The sequence below is a fragment of the Colias eurytheme genome, chromosome 15, assembly GCF_061535395.1.
Source record: "Colias eurytheme isolate Ceu_HAF_F1 chromosome 15, ilColEury1 Martin Lab GWU primary, whole genome shotgun sequence".
Classification (NCBI taxonomy): Eukaryota; Metazoa; Arthropoda; class Insecta; order Lepidoptera; family Pieridae; genus Colias; species Colias eurytheme.
This window is the reverse complement of record NC_142994.1, coordinates 2,167,998-2,188,285: the sequence shown is the minus strand read 5'-3', so window position 1 is coordinate 2,188,285 and position 20,288 is coordinate 2,167,998. Positions and strand designations below refer to the sequence as shown.

The 20,288-nt window shown below is 33.1% G+C and overlaps 1 protein-coding gene across 1 annotated transcript in view; it reads right to left on the bottom strand.

Annotated features, from left to right (window-relative positions):
* The window catches only part of LOC149902136 (kin of IRRE-like protein 2), a 155,161-nt gene that overhangs the window by 109,777 nt on the left and 25,096 nt on the right, over nucleotides 1-20,288 (bottom strand). Inside the window, exon 2 of the mRNA XM_090110132.1 lies at nucleotides 1,897-2,064. Coding sequence (XP_089966258.1) covers nucleotides 1,897-1,993 — 97 coding nt within the window. The 5' untranslated portion in view covers nucleotides 1,994-2,064. The remainder of the gene's footprint in view (nucleotides 1-1,896; nucleotides 2,065-20,288) is intronic.

Here is a 20,288-nt window from a genome sequence, read left to right as displayed (position 1 = left end):
TGTAGAATCACCCTATTGCGTAACAGATGTTTCGATTCATACGAACTTCCTTCAACTATTTGAAACCCTTTAAGGATTTTTAGAGACAAAAGTTTTTACTGCCTTTTTTCAATATTTCCTCCTTCATTTATATCCATAAAAGTTTATCTGAATTCATCAGTTCAGTCGTTACAACAGAGTTTCATATGTTGTTGTTGTACCTAATTATAAACGAATTTAAATAATCATTTCAAGTTTGATTTATTATTCTGTAGACTACATAACGTTTGTGTAAAGCCTACGCAATAACATCCAAGTTTCGAAAAACTAAGGTAAACTAGTGAAATATTAAGAGCATCCCACATACATCCCACCGAGATACTGAATGCTGATTTACACGTCTTTGCATTTGAAATGTACGTATCACAGCAAAGAATCCCATGAATGCTTAATAAAAAATGACCTTAAAACCTTGTGACGTTCCACAGAAACCACCTTTAAAGTGCAACTCAAAATCATCCCAATTACAATTGTTACAAGGTTTTAATTTGCTTGAAGCGTACAGTTTCGTTCAATAAACATAATTATGAAGCAACTGACAAGAACATAAACGCTTGAACCTGACCGCAGGGAAAGTAAAATATCATATTCAGTACTTGAAATTCCGAACATGTTTCGTCCATATCGTTATACTGATAGTATAAGGGGATTCGGTAGGATCTGATGGATAATCAAACTTTGAAAAGGTTTGGCGTAATTGGTTTATGGAATTAAGGTCATGATTGACCAGGAACACGATATTAGAAACTTCTTAGGATCTTAAGGCCCTTCTGTATAGTTGTTATAAGACTAATTAATAAAATAGGTACGACACAAACATGTATTATTATTAAATACATTTTATGTAGTTCTAAAAACTATTACAGTAAAATACCTAAAACACATTTAATGGATAACACTAAAACACCTACAACACATGTATTAGGATAAAACGATTTGATATTAGTGGTAATTTATTATCCGTAAAAATATACATTATGAATTGAGTGTTTGCTATGCGTTTTAGTATTATTCTATATACATTTAGTCGCTACGAGTTTTCGTAGCCCTTCGTAGGCGAATTATACGAAAACAGCAACAGCATTTTTAATACGTCTTATAGTAGAGCATATTATATTTTACTAGCGGTCCGCCCCGGCTTCGCCCGTGGTACATATGAAAAATAGATGTTGGCCGATTCTCAGACTTACCCGATATGCACAGAAAATTTCATGAGAATCGGTCCACCCGTTTCGGAGGAGTATGCAGACTAACATTGTGACACGAGAATTTTATATATAAGATTATAATAATATATTCCCTGGCCAAGTTGCTTAACATTCCAGATAAATAAATGTTAAAGTTTGAGTTTAAAGATCAGGATCAGCTTTGGTATTCCCCTTCGATTTACTTTTTCGCCAGACTGAAGCTTCTTTCTTTGTTAGTATCTGGCGGGGTTCGAACCAGGAATCTTCGCTCTTTTAACGTAGCAGTAAGTATTGTAACGAGCTTAATTAGCAGAGCAAAATCAGTAGAGACATCTAAATTAGACTAAGATACACACGATTTCAACATCTTTGAAATTTCAAGGTTCAAACACCTTTTTGATTTGTAAGCAAAATAAGTTTTGTCTTGACAAAGCAAGTGTTTTATCAGATTTCATTAATGTTTTAAAATAGCATTAATGTCTGGAAAAACATACTTGTTTCTACTTAATTATTTACATTCAATTTTATAATATGTATTCTCCTTCATCGTATATTTGCGCTCTATTTGCTAATAACTCTTTATATTTACGCCTTTCTTTTACCAAAAAGATGCTCCAAGCTATTCCAATACCAGTTTTATTCTAGTCCTTATAAATAATATATATTTTACCTGTTATAACAGTGTTCTGCGTGGCCGATGGGGACGAAAACACCGCGGTGAGAAGGAAGGCCAACACAGTCCGTTCAGTTAACCACGCTGATTGCATTGTTCATTTACTATCTAATTTATTTATATTGCACACACTGGCGCGGACCGCCTCTCTGCTATCGTCCAGATCTGGAACAAAATAGTAAGATTTTTATTATGTCATGAATGATTACTACTATATAGTATAAAACAAAGTCGTTTTCTCTGTCCCTATGTTTCTATCTTTAAAACTACGTAAGGAGTTTTGATGCATTTTTTTATATATAGAGTGATTCAAGAGGAAGGTTTTAGTACAATATAATTAAGTAAAATTTATTAGGTTTTAGTCAAAGTGGGCGAAGCCGTAGGTGGAAAGCTAGTTTACTATATATCGTAAGACCCAACCTGAAATATTAATGTATCAAAAAATGTTGATTCAAACAGTTTTATATGTATAATAAATATACAACAAAAAAATTAACTGTATGATTAGTGTAGAAGCAAATTTTATAGAAACGATGTCATATTGAAATATATTTTACACATAATTATATCATAAAAAGAAGAGAAAACACATTAAATATATGAAGGTAGCAGTATATCGTAGGTACAGCAATGATTTAATTTAAACACACTCCATTATTTAACATATCATTACTAAAACTAATTGGACGTGCGACCTCTACAGTCAATGACCTTGCGTTGTCATTGAGAGTAAACTGAAACTAAATTATTCAAATAATAAAACGGTTAATGTAAGAATTAATGAATATACATGAAAACTGAACACTTAATAATTCAATCGGGTCAGCTGAAGGCTTTGTCCTTGAGGAAATTTAACAAACCCAGTGACCCTTGCCTTTTGACGTACACGTTAAAAGCATAATATTAAGTGGAAACCGTGTGATTTTAAAGCTAATTTCATTTATGAATTTATAATAAACAGTGTTGTTAGTTAAATTAAATTCTTGCCGTTGTCTCTGAATTTACGAAGGCTTTATTAGTTTAAACTTAGATCTTGTTTATATAGATTTGTGCTTCAAACACTCAAGTCATATTCTCGTTAATCCATACTATAATATTATAAATGCGAAAGTAACTCTGTCTGTCTGTCTGTTACTCGATCACGCCTTAACTACTGAACCAATTTGCATGAAATTTGGTATAGAGATATTTTGATACCCGAGAAAGGACATAGGATAGTTTTATCCCGGAAATCCTACGGGAACGGGTTTTTCTTTGAAAACGCGGGCGAAGCCGCGGGCGGAAAGCTAGTACACAATAAGTAAGTCGATAATATTAAGGTCTGTCTTAAGATTGTATTTAGAAAGATTAGAAAAAACATATTGTGTTTTTAAATTCATATTCCTATAATATTATTAGTTATAATACAAATACCACAAAATATAACCACACTTTGCTTTGTATTGATTAAATATCAAAGCAATACATACTAAAAGTAAATAATATATTATACAAACTATTTTCTAGCAAATATATAATATAAATCCATAGAAGTATGTCCGTCCGTCCCAAAGCAGTTTGCGGTCAAACTTCACTACTCAAGCTTTTATTAGCTTAAAAAGCTCTTACTGAGACGTTTAAGTTGCCGTGATATATTCCAACATTTGCTTGCTTTTAAATGCATTTGAGATTTGTTTTAATTGGTATATTAAACATTTTATATTACATATTTTATTACATCATTTGTTTATTAAGATCCTCCCCTATAAGGATAAACTAAAATAAAAAACGACGAAATATCTCATATTTGCAGTGCCATTTCATCATAATATTATTATTGCTTACATCCCTAAATATAAAATTAATCTATATTCAATCGAATATTACCTAAATATAATATATTGTACACATTATATTTTATTGTGATGACGCACTCTGCTACACCTACGAGGTAACTGAGTAAAAATAGCCTAGGTGTTATACAGTCTATAATTAATATATCTACTTCATTACATACGTATCCAATAATTTTTTATTACAAAAAGAGAAAGAGAAGAGAAGATAACAACAAACACGTGACCTCTCGTTTAAGATTAAGTTATCATAGACAAAATGCTCACATTAGCGAAGCAGTATATGCCGACTGCGCGAAGCTAGAGAAGAAAACATGGATTTTCAAGAAAAATTAAGCAAAATTTTTTTTGTTCGCGCTTAGTATACCAATAGTGCGACACCCTGTATATAGTATTATACTTGCGTCGATCTCTATATTGTATCTATATTATATATTCGTTTGTATGTTAAACATAATATATAAGGATACACTCTAATTCGCAGAAACATTCCAAACTCTTCCAAACATACAATCTTCATACAGATAAAACGAGGTTTCCCAGGGAAAAGCAGCCAAATTGAATTATGCCTCCCCATCAGTATGTATAAGATTGATATTGCGAAATAAATTGTGTTCACCGTTGGTACACTTATGAACAGGTATAGGGAGAGTTATAAAAACGTTGCTCGATGATAAAAATTATATGGTTAGCGATGTAGGTATGGCATTTTTCGAGTTACGTTGTTGTACGTAACGTAGACTGAATGTATTCATCACTTATTGCATAAACACATTTGTATAAAAACACACACATACACACATATTATGTATACTAGAATCGCAAATTACATAAATATAACTTTTCAAGTAATGTGTATTAATTGATAAATGCTATTTGCTCTTACACATTTTTAATCACGGTTTACCTAAATACTTATAATCTGACCAAAAGCTAATCAATGTTCATCCAAATTACAAACTTCAAAATACAATTACGCGTTTAACCCATTATACACCAAACCTATAATTCAATTTACACCCAGCTTAACTAAATCCGCCTGGAATTTATTACACGTAAGCCATACTTTAGGTAAAGACGTTTTTGGGTTAGGGCAAATAAGGGACACCCCACATTCCATTCGAACGACGCAAAGTTTCGAACACTCGATGACCCGGATTTGACGAGACCCATTCCGTGTATGACACTTCACGCACCCTTACGAATAAAAGGAATAAAAACATTCCGAGGGGCTGTTTTGATATGTATTGTACAAAAGAACTTATCACAATTTGCAAACAAATACAAAGGTATATTTATAGTTAGTGTCGGATAGAAGATTCGTGTTCTTATTGAATATGTAACTTTTGTATACATAAGTATTACTTAGTAAAGAGTAATAAAATGTCTCCTTTTTAAAGTTTTATCAATTTATATTTACGCCAAAATTTTTTTAGTAACTTGTAAAGCCTGAAAACGCTAACACGTTCGTAGAAAAAGTAAATCATGATTTTCACCATATTTTTACCGCTCAAACACACTCTATGGAGATAAAACAAAATATTATTTACATTTATATAACACTTCGACCCTCTTCAAAACGTTACAGACCCAAAATGTATTCGACGGATCCAATTTTTATGAAATATCCCGAGTGCTATTAATAATGGCTTAATTAAAATTGTACATAAAATTAACTGCGGATCAAAAGTGGATTGTACATAAAAGGATGGACGTGGAATTGAAATCTGTCGAACGGTTACCTTTCTCATAGCAATTTATATTATAAATATTATATTGAATAAATTATAAACAAAACTTAATTTCGGGCAATTTAAATTATGTTCTGCGGCCGCTTGCTTTTAATTAACATTTTTGTGCATGTATTTTGTATATCATTTAAGGGGTGTTTAATTTAATGTCAACAATACAGATTTTTATGTATTATTTTGGGTAAAACGAGGTCACATTATGATGAGCCATCATCTCCGTGGAGCATCTTGGCAAATCATTTTATTGGTTGAAAAAAGTAGTTTATTAGTTAGTTCTTAGATGTTTATCTTTAATTGATTTAAATTAAATAAAAAAACAACCTTACAGTATCACAATGATTCAGTCTTAATATACTATTATAAAGGCGAAAGTTTGTATGGATGTATGGATGTGTGGATGTATGGATGTATGGATGTATGGATGTTTGTTACTCTTTCACGTACTAACTTCTGAACCGATTACAATGAAATTTAGCACACATATAGAGGGTAACTTGGATTAACACATAGGATAGGTTTTATCCCGGAAATCCCACGGGAACAGGAACTATGCGGGTTTTCCGTTGAAAACGCGGGCGAAGCCGCGGGCAGAAATCTAGTAATAATATAATATTACATACACTTCAAAAATTCAAAACTCGTATTATTATGTAAGGCCTAAATTAGATGTTTGTTAAGGTCGTGTAAATAATGAAGGAGCACTTACATCTTCATAAACTTCGAGCCAAAAGCAAAAGCTAGTAAAAGGAAATTTTACTTGATTAAAATACTTTACTTGAGCCAAATCTTTAATGAAAGAAAACATACGCGTCGTCGAGATTCACTTTGCATACCCGACTCAAGGACAATTACTTAATATGCTCCTAAAATCTCGGATCTCTTTCATTTATATAAGGAGTTAATTTAACAAAGTTGCCCGGGTCTTATAAAGATTAGCCGCTGAAACCTTAAGGCGTCTGTCCATCGGGATCAGACGGAATGAGGAAAAACGAAAAATTACCAACAAAATAAAGGTTTTATTAAAAATACGGGATTCGCGGTTTACATAATCATATACCCGTGTAGATGAAGAATGAATTTGTAAATTGAGTAAAGCCGCTTATACCGTCAACAAAATAATCAATAATTTTAATAACATGACACGGTACACGTATTCTGTTGAAATTCATGAGAAACACATACCTACAAAGTAAAAGAACGGTGAACTGAGAATTTATTATACAGAAGTTTTAAACTCGCTCTGAGTGCTTACTCAAAAACTGTTATACACGTTCCAGTTTTGTAAATATCTTGGACAAAACTCGCTTTCATTTCCAACTTTCGTAATTAACAAGTTTTCTAAAAGCTAAACAATATTACCTCATTTTCTAGAAAACAAATGACCCTTTACACGAGTACGCTTACTTGTGAAGTCAAAAACTGTTTCAAAGGCGGAATTTTATACGAAAATCGTTTATAATTACTCTTTAAGTCTGGTGATAGAAGCGTCTGCTTCAAAAATTGCTCGAATGTGCCGATATTTTTGCTATCGCTACTTACAAGAGGGCTGAACAAACAAAGTTGAAGCAAGGTAAATAAAACAAATGCTGTATTTTGTAAGGTCATTTTTTATCAGCGTGAGGTGAGCTCAAATATTTTATTGTTATTTTCAAGGATGTTAAGTTTTAATCTACCAATGAAATATAATCACTAACATAGTATAAAACAAAGTCGCTTTCTCTGTCCCTATGTATGCTTAAATCTTTAAAACTATGCAACGGATTTTGATGCGGTTTTTTTAATAGATAGAGTGATAAAAGAGGAAGGTTTTAGTATATAATTTATTATGTTTTAGACAAAGCGGGCGAAGCCGCGGGTGGAAAGCTAGTATTATATATTTTGTAAAGCTATTATAATAAGCCTTTTCGTATTCTGAATACTATACAATATATACGTACATTCCTTATATTATAAATTATTAATTTTACTGGTACATAGTACCTCATAAAATCTATGTCATATATTTATTTACACAGAGATTTTCCCTTTATGATATTACTGGGATTCGCTACTTAACATAAAAGATATAAAAGAGCATACAACTAGCACATGTCTCAGAAAATATTTTCCTAGAAGGGATCTTAACGAATATTAACTCATACGCATTTATTCAACCTGTTTTCCAAGAACCCTTTTCTATGTATGCCCATGTAAATATCGTTGAAATTGGTTAAAATCGATTTTTCCCTTTTGGGCTATTATTCTACGCCGTGACAGCCTCAACACAACGCGCAATTTAACCGATGTTTTACCATTTTTTAAACCGACTATGAATTTTTGTGGAGAAATAGTGACAGGGATCTGGTTAGAAAATAGGTTTTTAAAATTTGCAGAAGATTTGAATTTTGATAACTGCGATGTTAAGCTCATACTAATTACTAAATAGTTCTGTTTTCATGACAGGGCTTCCATCTGACTGATTTGTATATATTTTACATAATAACATGTAATTATAATAATTTCCACTACCAATATGCATTGGAAAGAGAAAAAAATGAACTATCCAAAAAAACTGTGAAACTTACAAGAAATTAAATAACAATTAGTCCCAAAAGTTGTAGTGAGCATTGTGAAAAAGTAAATAATATTTTATTTAGCTTTCAGCTTCTTTCTTTAAGTTATAATATTTAAAATATACAATTTGGATAAGTCTGCGTTCATTTAATTACAAAATTTCTGAGACAAATTGATGTTTATTTTATAATTATTAATAAATCTAAAATATCTGAACAGTAAACAATACAAGGGTTAATAGTTTATGAGAATAAAAATAGAGATTTATTTGAAATCCTTAATTCTTTCTTGTATCAATATTTAATATTGTTTGTTCATATTTTGTATATTATTCGGCTTCCAAAGGATTGACCCAATTTCCATCTGTATTTTATAGATATTTTAACATTCTTTTTTATATTAAATTAACAAAACTTTTCTCCAGTGAAACTATAACAATTATTTTTTATTAATTCATATAAAGGATTTGATGAAATATAGTAGAGCTGTTATCAGTACTTTTAGTGTATTTTTCATGTCACATATTGTTGAAATATATATATATATATATATATATATATATATTTCTATTTCTATTTCTAAAAATACGTTTGTTTCTATGCATGAATTCGGATTTTCAAATAAAATAAAAAATAATAGCATATTTGTATGATTCCTTTAAAAATAAGCTGATAAAAATAGCTGTTATTTCACTTCTATACTTCATTTACACTGTTTAATAATAGTGAAGATTGTCTATCAAAAACGAAATAGAAATCATATCCAACAAAATAACAGCGAGGCGAGGCAATTTCCAAACAAAAATAATAGTGAAATAATTCAGAATTCTCTCTGAATATTTGATGGCAATAAATCTAAACACAACGTGGTAGAAGTTATTTGAATTTCAAATCGAATTGCGTTGTTCTGACACGCACAGAAAGAAAAACTATTTAAGCGCGTTTATTTCATGAATTCTGTGTAATGGCTGTGTCTGGCAGCGAAATATGGTATTTTTGCATCATTTTTATTGCGGAAAGGGTCTTTCTAGAGGGAATATTTACGTTGCAGTCGTAAATATGGCTTTACGAGTTAATTTATAAACTTCTATGTGTTCGTTATTGTGCCGATATTAATCAGTGCTTAATCTAAAATCTTGCAATCTGCCAGACATAACTTTTTGTTGTATGATAGAGCGAAACAATGGAAAAAGTATTGGAACATAATTATAAGAGTCATTTTAAATTTGATAGAAAATATACTAAAATATAATACTGTATGCTTATTAACCCCTACTTTTTTAAAGTATTATTAATACAAGGTGGATTTAAAATTTAAACTTTTATATAGGTAATATTTAATACATAAAATATAAAATCTCTAATTTTGATACAGTTTTTTCATTAATTATTTATTTCTATAGACATACATGTAAAAGAGAGGATGTTTTCGATACCGTATGGTCGAACGTCGACGACCCTTATCTTCAAGCCTACCTCATGTCGTATAGACCTCTTGAAATAATATATATACAGACAGGATAAGCAACTTAGTAACATGTATAAAAAGATCATTAAGTAATAGTATTTGTTCTTTGTCGTATATAATATATACTAAAACAATAGTCCGAATGCTTCATCTAAATCGAATCTAAAGCTATAATATTTATGAATGTTATCACACTTCTATTACTATTTATCTTATATATAAAATTCTCGTGTCACAATGTTAGTCTGCATACTCCTCCGAAACGGGTGGACTGATTCTCATGAAATTTTCTGTGCACATCGGGTAAGTCTGAGAATCGGCCAACATCTATTTTTCATATGTACCACGGGCGAAGCCGGAGCGGGCCGCTAGTAATTATATAAATACTAAACTTTCATGAACCGTCATGAAAGTTTAATAGAACACGACTGTTTCAATTTTAAATTAAAAATTCAATCATCATTATATCTCTTTAATAAATAAAAAAGAACGTGTGTGCCGAGCACACGTATCAGAAGTGAAACTTCTCGGCAAGATTCAAAAATACCAAAATCGTCGTATTACTCCATGACGTGACGGTATTGCCATGACGCGACCTTAAAATTTTACTCTAAACGCGCCTAAAGAACTTTCGCTTAAAAACAATACCGAAATAATTAGTACATCCATTTGTGAGCAACGATGTCAAAGCTTACATAAAAACTTCACCGTTAAACTTATAACACCGCTGTTTATCATCCTTAATAAAAAAAAAAAACACGTATGTAACGTTCCCCGTTCATGTTTTTCAATACCAGAATATATCAATCATCTTTCGAAACTAAAGTATGAGCACAAAGATTTTCCTTATTGCCACATGCGAAAGGAAATTTGTATTCTTATGCACCCTTTTCAAATGTAAGCTTCTATTTGCCTTATTGCGGACTTTCAAACTAATAATTGAAAGACGCTTAATGGAGGAGCGGAACATTCGTAAGTTTTTGGTATCGATTTTCTTTGTTCCAATAGCGTATTGAGTAAGATTTTTGAACGTTATTTTTTATGCTGCCAATGCGAAATAAAAATGAATGGACTTAAATATAATCTCTTTAGAGTTCCAAATGATAAAAACAGAACTTTATTATCATCATTACATCGCTGTCTGTCTGTCCGTCTGTCACTAGGCTGTATCTTATGAATTACATTGCTTTTGTAATAACAATTAATTTTTTTTAGGTTAAGCCACGGTTGGAACAGTCATAAATAGGATGGGGGATGGGATCAATTATTTTGCTGATTGTTCTTATTTGTAATTTTGTACGGAACCCTTCATGCCACTTCGATTCACACTTGATTGATTTTTTACTAAATACGAAAATTTTTGAACTATTATATTACAATATCTGTAATATCGTGGTCACGTGAGACGTCCACATACCACCGGGTAGAGGCGGACACAGCTTTCCGCACGATCTCCCGCCATCTCTTCCTGTTACTAGACTGTCTGGCGCAGTCTGATACGCGAATTCCTACAGCAGATTTCACTTGGTCGGTCCAGCGCATTGGTGACCTGCCGCGCGATCTGATTCCTTCCACCTTTCCTTGTACTACCAGCCGCTCAATGGAGTTGTTATCTCGCCTAGACACGTGTCCATAGTATTGCAGTATGCGCGACTGTACTACGGTCGATAAACGCTGTTTGATGCCGACCTCTTGGAGTATGGACTTGTTGGTGCGAAACTCTGTCTACGATATCCCTAGCATCTTCCTCTAGCACCACATTTCTAGAGCATTTATCTTCCCTTTTTCCAACTCGCGCACTGTCCACGTTTCTGCCGCGTAAATAAAAATGGGGAATACGAGTGTTTACGTACGAGCTTGACTTTTGTGGCTTTGGTGATAGGTATTACGATTCCTCCACACTTTTCTCAACTTCTCCATCGCAGTTCTGGTTATTGTCTGGTTAACGTCATTAAGTGAAATACGTCGAACATATTATTACGTCATAGAATATATCGAATCTTAGGTAAATACACCTACACTACAATCATCTAGATTCTAGATCATCTAGACCTATCATAATATTATAATATTCCATGAATATTTCATGTTTCTATTTCAGGAACAATTATTATAATCTATAAACTTGTATACTGGAAGTCCGTTTGTGCATGTTTATGTCCACTCTTAAATAATATTTTCGTTTACATCCTACTAATATTATAAATGCGAAAGTTTTTGAGGATGTGTGTGTGTGTGTGTTACTCTTTCACGCAAATACTACTGAACCGATTACAATGAAACTTAGCACACATATAGAGGGTAACTTGGATTAACTCATAGGATAGGTTTTATCCCGGAAATCTCACGGGAACGAGTTTTACTTTGAAAACGCGGGCGAAGCCGCGGGCGGAAATCTAGTATTATATAACTACGTCAGTGGGCTAATATTAACACACTTACACACCTAGAGAATACGCTTTACCTAATAATAAATTATATTATACTGAAACCTTCACTTATCTTTAAAAAAACACTGCATCAAAATCCATTGCGTAGTTTTAAAGATTTAAGCATACATAGGAATATAGTGACAGAGAAAGCGACTATATACTATGTAGTGATGATGCAATAGTTGTCTAGTATACCGTCCTTTTTGGACAATATTATAAACATCCATAATACAACGCCAGAAGACTATAATATGAAGATTATATTACACACGTAGAATGAAGAGACTACAATGTAATAACCTTTGCAATTGTCTAGTATATAATAATTTACATTTGCAACCACCAAAGTTCACTCTAAATAACACAAATAAATGTTTAATGAAATAATCGGGTATTGCGGTGTGTTTCAATTAATGAAACAGTTACTAAAATGCTTTTAAAATACCTTTTAATATAATAAATACTAGCTTTACGTCCCCGGCTTGGCTCGCGTATTAAAAAAAATCCGGAATATTCTCGTTCTAGTGGATTTAGACCTATCATAATATTATAATGTCCTTTTTCAGGTCTCAAGCTATCTGTGTGCCTAATTTCATCAAAATTGGTTCAGAGGTTGAGGCGTGAAGAAAAAACAAACAGGCAGACAATAGTTTTTTTCGCGTAAATAATATTAGTTTTTTAAGATTGTTGAACAATGATTCAAATATTTTGTAATATACCTTTTTTTGTAGTGGAGAAATCTTCCAAAGATACCCACGGCCCCCGGGGAAGGAGCCGTGGGTTATGTCGGATTCATACCGACTAAAACCCCACTGTGTTCCGTCGAGCCGTTTTATATATGTACTAGAGGTCCGCCCCGGCTTCGCCCGTGGTACATATTTCGCAATAAAAGGTAGCCTATGTCCTTTCTCGGGTATCAAAATATCTCCGTACCAAATTTCATGCAAATTGGTTCAGTAGTTTAGGCGTGATTGAGTAACAGACAGACAGACAGAGTTACTTTCGCATTTATAATATTAGTATGGATTGTTAGAATTCTTCCGCGTATACGTATATATACGTCACGTAGTAGAAGATTTGCCTTCTAGACGAAAGTACATAAATAATTTATTACAACTGGGAATTTGACCTTTATCATAATGGTTGTTCGTTGGGTTGTATCAATGAATATTGAAAGAAAGAAAGAAAGAAAGAAAGAAAAGTTTATTTAACACCACACACATAATAAAAGAAAAAAAAAACAAACTAAACAAAAGCAACAAATAAAATAAAAAATAAAAATAGTGACTTATTCCTAATCAGTGTGGCGCTAAAAAGGGTCGCTACTCAGCATGTGCTGCACTTGTTGTGAAGCGCTGATTTTCAGTAGCCCCTTATTGGAGTGCCAGTCAATAGACTTGAGTTATAAAATATGTATACATAATATTATAATTTCTTATGTATACTTAAATATAGATAACTAGCTTTCCGCCCGCGGCTTCGCCCGCGTTTTCAGAGAAAAACCCGTTCCCGTAGGATTTCCGGGATAAAACCTATCCTATGTCCTTTCTCGGGTATCAAAATATATCTATACCAAATTTCATGCAAATTGGTTCAGTAGTTCAGGCGTGATTGAGTAACAGACAGACAGACAGACAGAGTTACTTTCGCATTTATAATATTAGTATGGATAATATAAATATATAATAATGAATAGAATACACAACACAAGTACAAATTAATAATAATAGTAACATAAACAGAACACAATAACATAATTCTTTATATATTATTATATAGATTTGAAATTCTAAAAAAAAATATTGTCTAAAAAGTTACAACTCTTATGAAAAATTTAAACAAGATTGACATATTTGCTTAGAAAATATTGCTTAGAAAAAAACGCTCAAATTTCCAATATAAATTTATAAATAATACCAATATTTAAACCCATTATTTGAGAATATCCTCGTATGCTGTAGTGCAAGTATATTTTCATTCTCAGCAATGAACGTGACTCCTTGACCATTCACTGCAAATTGAATCCTATCTGACACTTGCAATACACCAAAATTTTCAACAATTTATACGCGCCACACGAATTTAAATTGCCCTGTTTACAGAATTGACGATAACACATGATAACACGATGAAACATTTAAAAATTGCTTATTTTTTTTGAATCAAAAAGTTCGGCGAGTCTTTTTTTAATAATTGATAATACTACCGAAATCACATAAAATAAAAACATGCCTTATTTTCAGTATGATTTCCTAATAACAAAAAGATTGTCATATTTACTTGCCTACACGAAAAATATTATGCCAAAACGTCGCACTCTGTTTTTGTAGCCCATTTCAAATAAAACCTACTAAACGTAGGTATACAGGCAATTTATAACAAACTTTTAAATAAATCGTCCAAATTTTCAACAAAAAATGCAGACGACGTCGCAGTCTCCAACTAGTTTTACTCGGAACGTGACTCTAGTACATTGTGAAGTGTTTCCTATCTGACACTTGCAATAAAACGAAATTTACTATCGCTTTACAAGCACAGCACGATCCTAAATTGGTACTTCGATCAGCAATAAGTTCTTTTTGTTGTTTAATACATCTTTGTATAATATTATATTCATTGTAGATAGACAAATAGAAATATAGTTTATTAAAAAGCTAGGAAAGAACAAATAGTGGTTTTATTAATTCATAATGATGAGATTCATAATGTAGAGTTGCTTATCACTATCACTACATAGTATAAAACAAAGTCGCTTTCTCTGTCCCTATGTCCCTATATCCCTATGTCCCTTTGTACGCTTAAATCTTTGAAACTATGCAACGGATTTTGATGCGGTTTTTTTTAATAGATAGAGTGATTCAAAAGCAAGGTTTAAATGTATAATAACATCCATCAAATAGTGGAGAAGTACCGGTATTTTTGAGGTTTCTAATGTGATGTCGTAAAAAATTACATTGTTTCCGCTTACATTGCAAACGCTGGCTGAACCCTACGAGTTTTATCAAAATAATGTACTAAGTATTATACACATTGAAAAGGTCTACAGAAAAGTCTGCGGTGGTATCTATCTCTTATGGACACCCACAATAACTTTTTTTTGTCATTTACTTTTTACGACAAATAATGGCTTATTTTCGAAGCGATTTTAACCAATACAGCATTAATCCTTAACCAATTAAATACCTTGAATACATTTTTCATTTAATATAGATCTATATGGCCCTTTACACCGTATGATTTAAGTGAATATTTTCGAAGATATTACAGATTTAAAAATTGCGGGACGTAGCGTTTGCGGCGGTACCGGCCGGCCGCCCGGCTATATATTTTATACCCGTGGAAAGCCAGAGCGGGCCGCTATGTTTTTATATACAACGTTCACAGTTATTCTGTAGTGTATTTAGTATCAGCATTACACCCGTGCGAAGCCGGGGCGGGTCGCTAGTAACTTATATACAAAACTATTGTTTGAATTTGTGACGTCTTAAAAGTTATTTGAATTTTTTCATTTCTGGTCTGCCATTCATTAAAAATAGACCTAGTTGTAAAAAATTAAGTAATGAGCAACGAATTTTTGGACATGGCTTACATATGCGCCAATAAAACATAATTAATAATTAAAATAGTATTCAATTCTCTCCAATACCAATTCCCGCCTCTGTATGTTATGTAGTACGAATTATTAAGAAAATATTTTTTTTTTGTATTAATACACTTGATATCGGTTATGCGACGTTGTATGAATACTTTTTAAAACAATAATAAAATGTGTGTATTAAAAATGTGTATATTTCAGTTAAACAGATCTTAACTAATACTATCAGCTCTGAATCTCTGAGGGATTAATATATCTAATTAACATACTTGTAAGTATTCTAATCAATTCCATTGTTGAGACTTCAGCTTAAGTTTATACTAAAAACTATTGAATTAAATTTATTAAATTAATAATAAGTTGCCAAGATATGTAAATAGCTGTGTTTTACCTGAAAATAAAACACATATTAAATACTTACCTATATTTGAAGCTTACTTCATTGAGAAGGCACCTAGCTTTTTCCGCCTATTTTTCCCTCTCTTTCCGTTGTATATATGCTATCTCTCTCGCACACCTCTCCACCAGGTGGCGGGGCGCACGATAATGTCGGGCGCTGGATGTTTTTCATTGAGTCGAAATCCACAACAGGTGGACGTTAAGTGTAAGCTTCAAATATAGGTAAGTATTTAATATGTGTTTTATTTTCAGGTAAAACACAGCTATTAAACACTTGACCGTAATTTGAAGCTTACTTCATTGAGACCTGTTTGTTACCCACCTGGTGTACAATATATGGACGCCAATGTGAATTTGAATACATAAGTAATTACTTATTTCTTTATTTGAAAGAGTAAGGTGTGCAGATAGTATACCTACCAATAAATCACACAAATTTTTATATTATATAATATATTAACAATACCAGATGAAAAGTTAATCAAATAAGAACCAAAAAGTTAATCATAATGATTAAAAGTATTAGAACTTATGAGATTGGTTCAAGCGTACCTTAGTTAACCTTTTGGGCTTGAAAAGTTAAAGTTACTACAATTTTCACTATCTTTAGCGTAAATCTGCGAAAGCGCCAGTAACGACTTTCAATTACGCATTTAGATGTTACTTACAAAATGAAGCAACAGCTGATCCCGACGAGGCAAAAATACCTCAAACTCAAACCTTTATTTATTCAATTAGAACTCTGTAGAAGCACAATTGAATCATCTTAACATAGAATTACCACCTGTCTCAACTCACACAGTTTTAACCCAACCTGCTACAAGCGGACAAGAAGAGAACCTGGTCCTTACTTTTGGGGTCAGAAATAAATTTAAAAGGTCACCCCTTGAATAAGGCAATAAAATATCAAAACAGATTAACGGTTTTAATTATAATACAGATTTTTAACATCCAACCAAACCGTGCGGTATCTATTAATGTTTAGAGCCAACGCCACCAATCATAATCTAAACATGGCTAGTACTTTCAGTACAATGCATGAATTATTTATTTAAAGCTGATAGGTCATAAACTCTGTACTGGAAACAATTAATATACTGAACTTAAGAGACTAAAATGATAAGGAGCTTATCTGTGTCCCAAAACTGCAATTACTACAGCCAAGTACGTTACTTTTAATCAATTCGGTTTTAAGATATAATTATGATTTACATCAGAACTTATATACCGAAAGCCTCGGGACTACATAACGTGACTTATCTTCTTATATATAAAAATGAATCGCAAAATGTGTTGGTAAGCGCATAACTCGAGAACGGCTGAACTGATTTCGATAATTCTTTGAAGTACGAGGATGGTTTTTATGTAGAGAAAACGTAAGTACCACGAGCGAAGCCGGGGCGGACCGCTAGTTTATAATAATAGTGTTTGTGCACAACACTAGGCAGTCAACAGCTATATGAACGTCAGATAGGAAAAGAGCCAAATTTATCCAGTCAGTAACAAAGGATTTTAACTATAGTTACTTTATTCTAATTCAACCAACTACTACTAGCTACTCCGTATGTCTTTTGGATAGACGGAGGCAAATAGGATTTTTATTCCAACTATATCATTTGATATTTTGAAAATGTACTCCACATTTTCATACCGTCAGAGTCATTTTGCAGATTATAGTGGTGCAGCACTGAACACTGTCTATTAGGTGGCTGATGCTGCTGACCGGGCCTTCAGTTCCGCTTTCCAGAATACCTTCACCCTTCTAGGTGTTACTACTACTGAAATAGCGGTACTCTATCGCGTCGTTCAGGTCTCTAACTGACTAGGATTTCTCATATTATCGTAACAACCCTCGCTCGTTCTAACGAGGATAAATTATCGCCAAGGAATTCTGCTGCAGGATAATGGCAAGAGAGATTATAAGCTTAACTATGCATTATTATGTTAAGGAATATGGTGGGTTTTGAATACTATCGTCGTCTGAAAGTATCTCCTTTCGATTAACTGCATTAAGGATGCAGATCTGATCCCATCTTTGTTCCGTAGGAATGCTACGACAATCTAAACGTTACACTGAACAAAGAAAATTGCCCTGAATATAGTCGATTGTTCCAACATCCGTAATATGGCTAGCCTAAGGTTAGTTATCCCTTGATTGTAACTGCTACCAATGGAGGCATTGCTCTTGTGTTGTCCACAGTTGTGCGAGTGCAAAAATGAAGAACTGAGCTCGTGGGGAGCTATGTCGAATTAATCTGTGTTAAGATTATGACAGTATAGGACAGTTAGCTGTGGATGCGAAGACAGGACATTACTTTATTCATCCGTAAACACGCGAGGCAGCCACGGACAGCGATATAGCAAGAACTAAACTAGCAAAGTTTAGTTCGCTTACCAGACTTTGTCATGTTTTAAATGCAGTATATCCTCTGAATAGCATTGCATTTATGACTATTGATAAACTTAATTCACCCGTAAACACGAGAAGCAGGCACGGATAGCGATATAGCAAGAACTAAACCAGCAAAGTTTAGTTCGCTTACCAGACTTATATTTTAAAAGCCGTGTAGCCTGTACATTTCATTTATTGCCCCCCCCCCCCCTCAAAGCAAAGAAATGAGAAGTCATTTGGCAGAGCTTTCTCGTTAAGGGTAGGGGTTCCAAGTAATATCTAATAATAAGAGGCTTTTGTTTGGAAAGATTGACTTTCCGTTATTTATCCTCTATCCTATGTAACTCAACAGTCAGTATTATCAGCATTCGTTGAGTACTTAAACGTTTTACGTTAATAGTTGTATATAACTTTATTATACAATATAATAATCCTGGTGGGATGACAAAAAACTTGTCTAACAAACGATTATCCTAATCCCTCAGCGATTTATTGTTTGAGCCCCGAAGAAAAATCTCATGGGTGCAATAATGAGGTCAAATGGGTTGAAAAACGAGTCAAATAAATTGCCTACAAGACCGGGCAACTAAAATAGGCCTATGAGAGGTCAACTATACGTAATCAATCGTCATTTGTTACATTCAATCGCTTTGCGATTAAAAAATCTCTTCCGATGTTTGTATATGAAAATTGGTCGGCTAGTGCCATTTAATTACGATACCAAACATACCGTTGACACAAGGCTTGGTGACAATCCTCGAAACCACCGCCACAAATCATCTGCGAGATGATATTTGATCCGACTCGCCTTCCTTTGTTGTGATTAGGCTTTGCATTGGTAAATACAATTTGTTCAATTCCAATTTTCATAATTGGTAAACCAATGGTGGTTTCCTGATTCCTGAAGCGTAAACTTTTAGGATACGAAGTATCAATTTCATGCGCCCATTATTTGACGTATCTAACCTTTATTGTATTTATTAGGTCATTTACTATACTGCCCACTGTGAAGTAGATTTCAAAACCTTTTTCTACCTATCTTAGAAGAGTGAAGATACGGTACGGTCATATCCAAAACTTCTTTCGTGGGTCCTCGTTGACAAAAGCAAATATCTATGATCATTTTAATGATCAATCCTTTGTATATTTGCACCAATCGCCATTAAAGCCCCGCGAGGGCTGATATATATTTGCACCATTTCCCCGTGGGGACGGTTGTTATCAAAGCCCCGCGAAGGCTGATGTACATATATTTGCACCATGTCTCCGTGAGGTACTGTTGTAATCAAAGCCCCGCGAGGGCTGATATATATTTGCACCATTTCTCCATGAGGGACGGTTGTAATCAAAGCCCCGCGAGGGCTGATATATATTCGCACCATCTTTTCCGTGAGGGACGATTGTAATCAAAGCCCCGCGAGGGCCGATATATATTTGCATCATTTCCCTGCGAGCGACAGCTGCGCGAGGGATGTTTGTAACTAGAAATAAGTAGGGCCTGCCAAAAAATGCTTAAGAGACACCCTGCGAGGGTGAATTTGACCTGGCTAACCCCTGCGAGGAGTAGTGGCCACATTTATGTATTCTGCTTCGAGCAAGAATACACCTTAGTGCTAATATAAAAATAGCAGTAAATAATCATTTAAATAATATAGCAATTAACAAGGTCCTTTAACTTATTTTCCAATGTTAGCGACATTTAATAAATTCATAATTCAAATCAATTCACTAAATTTTAAAATGAACTTCGATTCATATTTATTTTTGTTCATGCAATCGATGTAACATTTAGTTGCTTTATATCCGTTAACATTCCTTACGAACGCAACCATACCGTCGTAGGACGTTATATTTAATTGCACAAAATAATCTCCACTCACCCGCAATTTTTTACTTTTTGTCAAGGTGTACAAGTTTATAATATTATTCTAAAACGTTAGAAGTGAATTGTAAATCCTTTGAAATAAG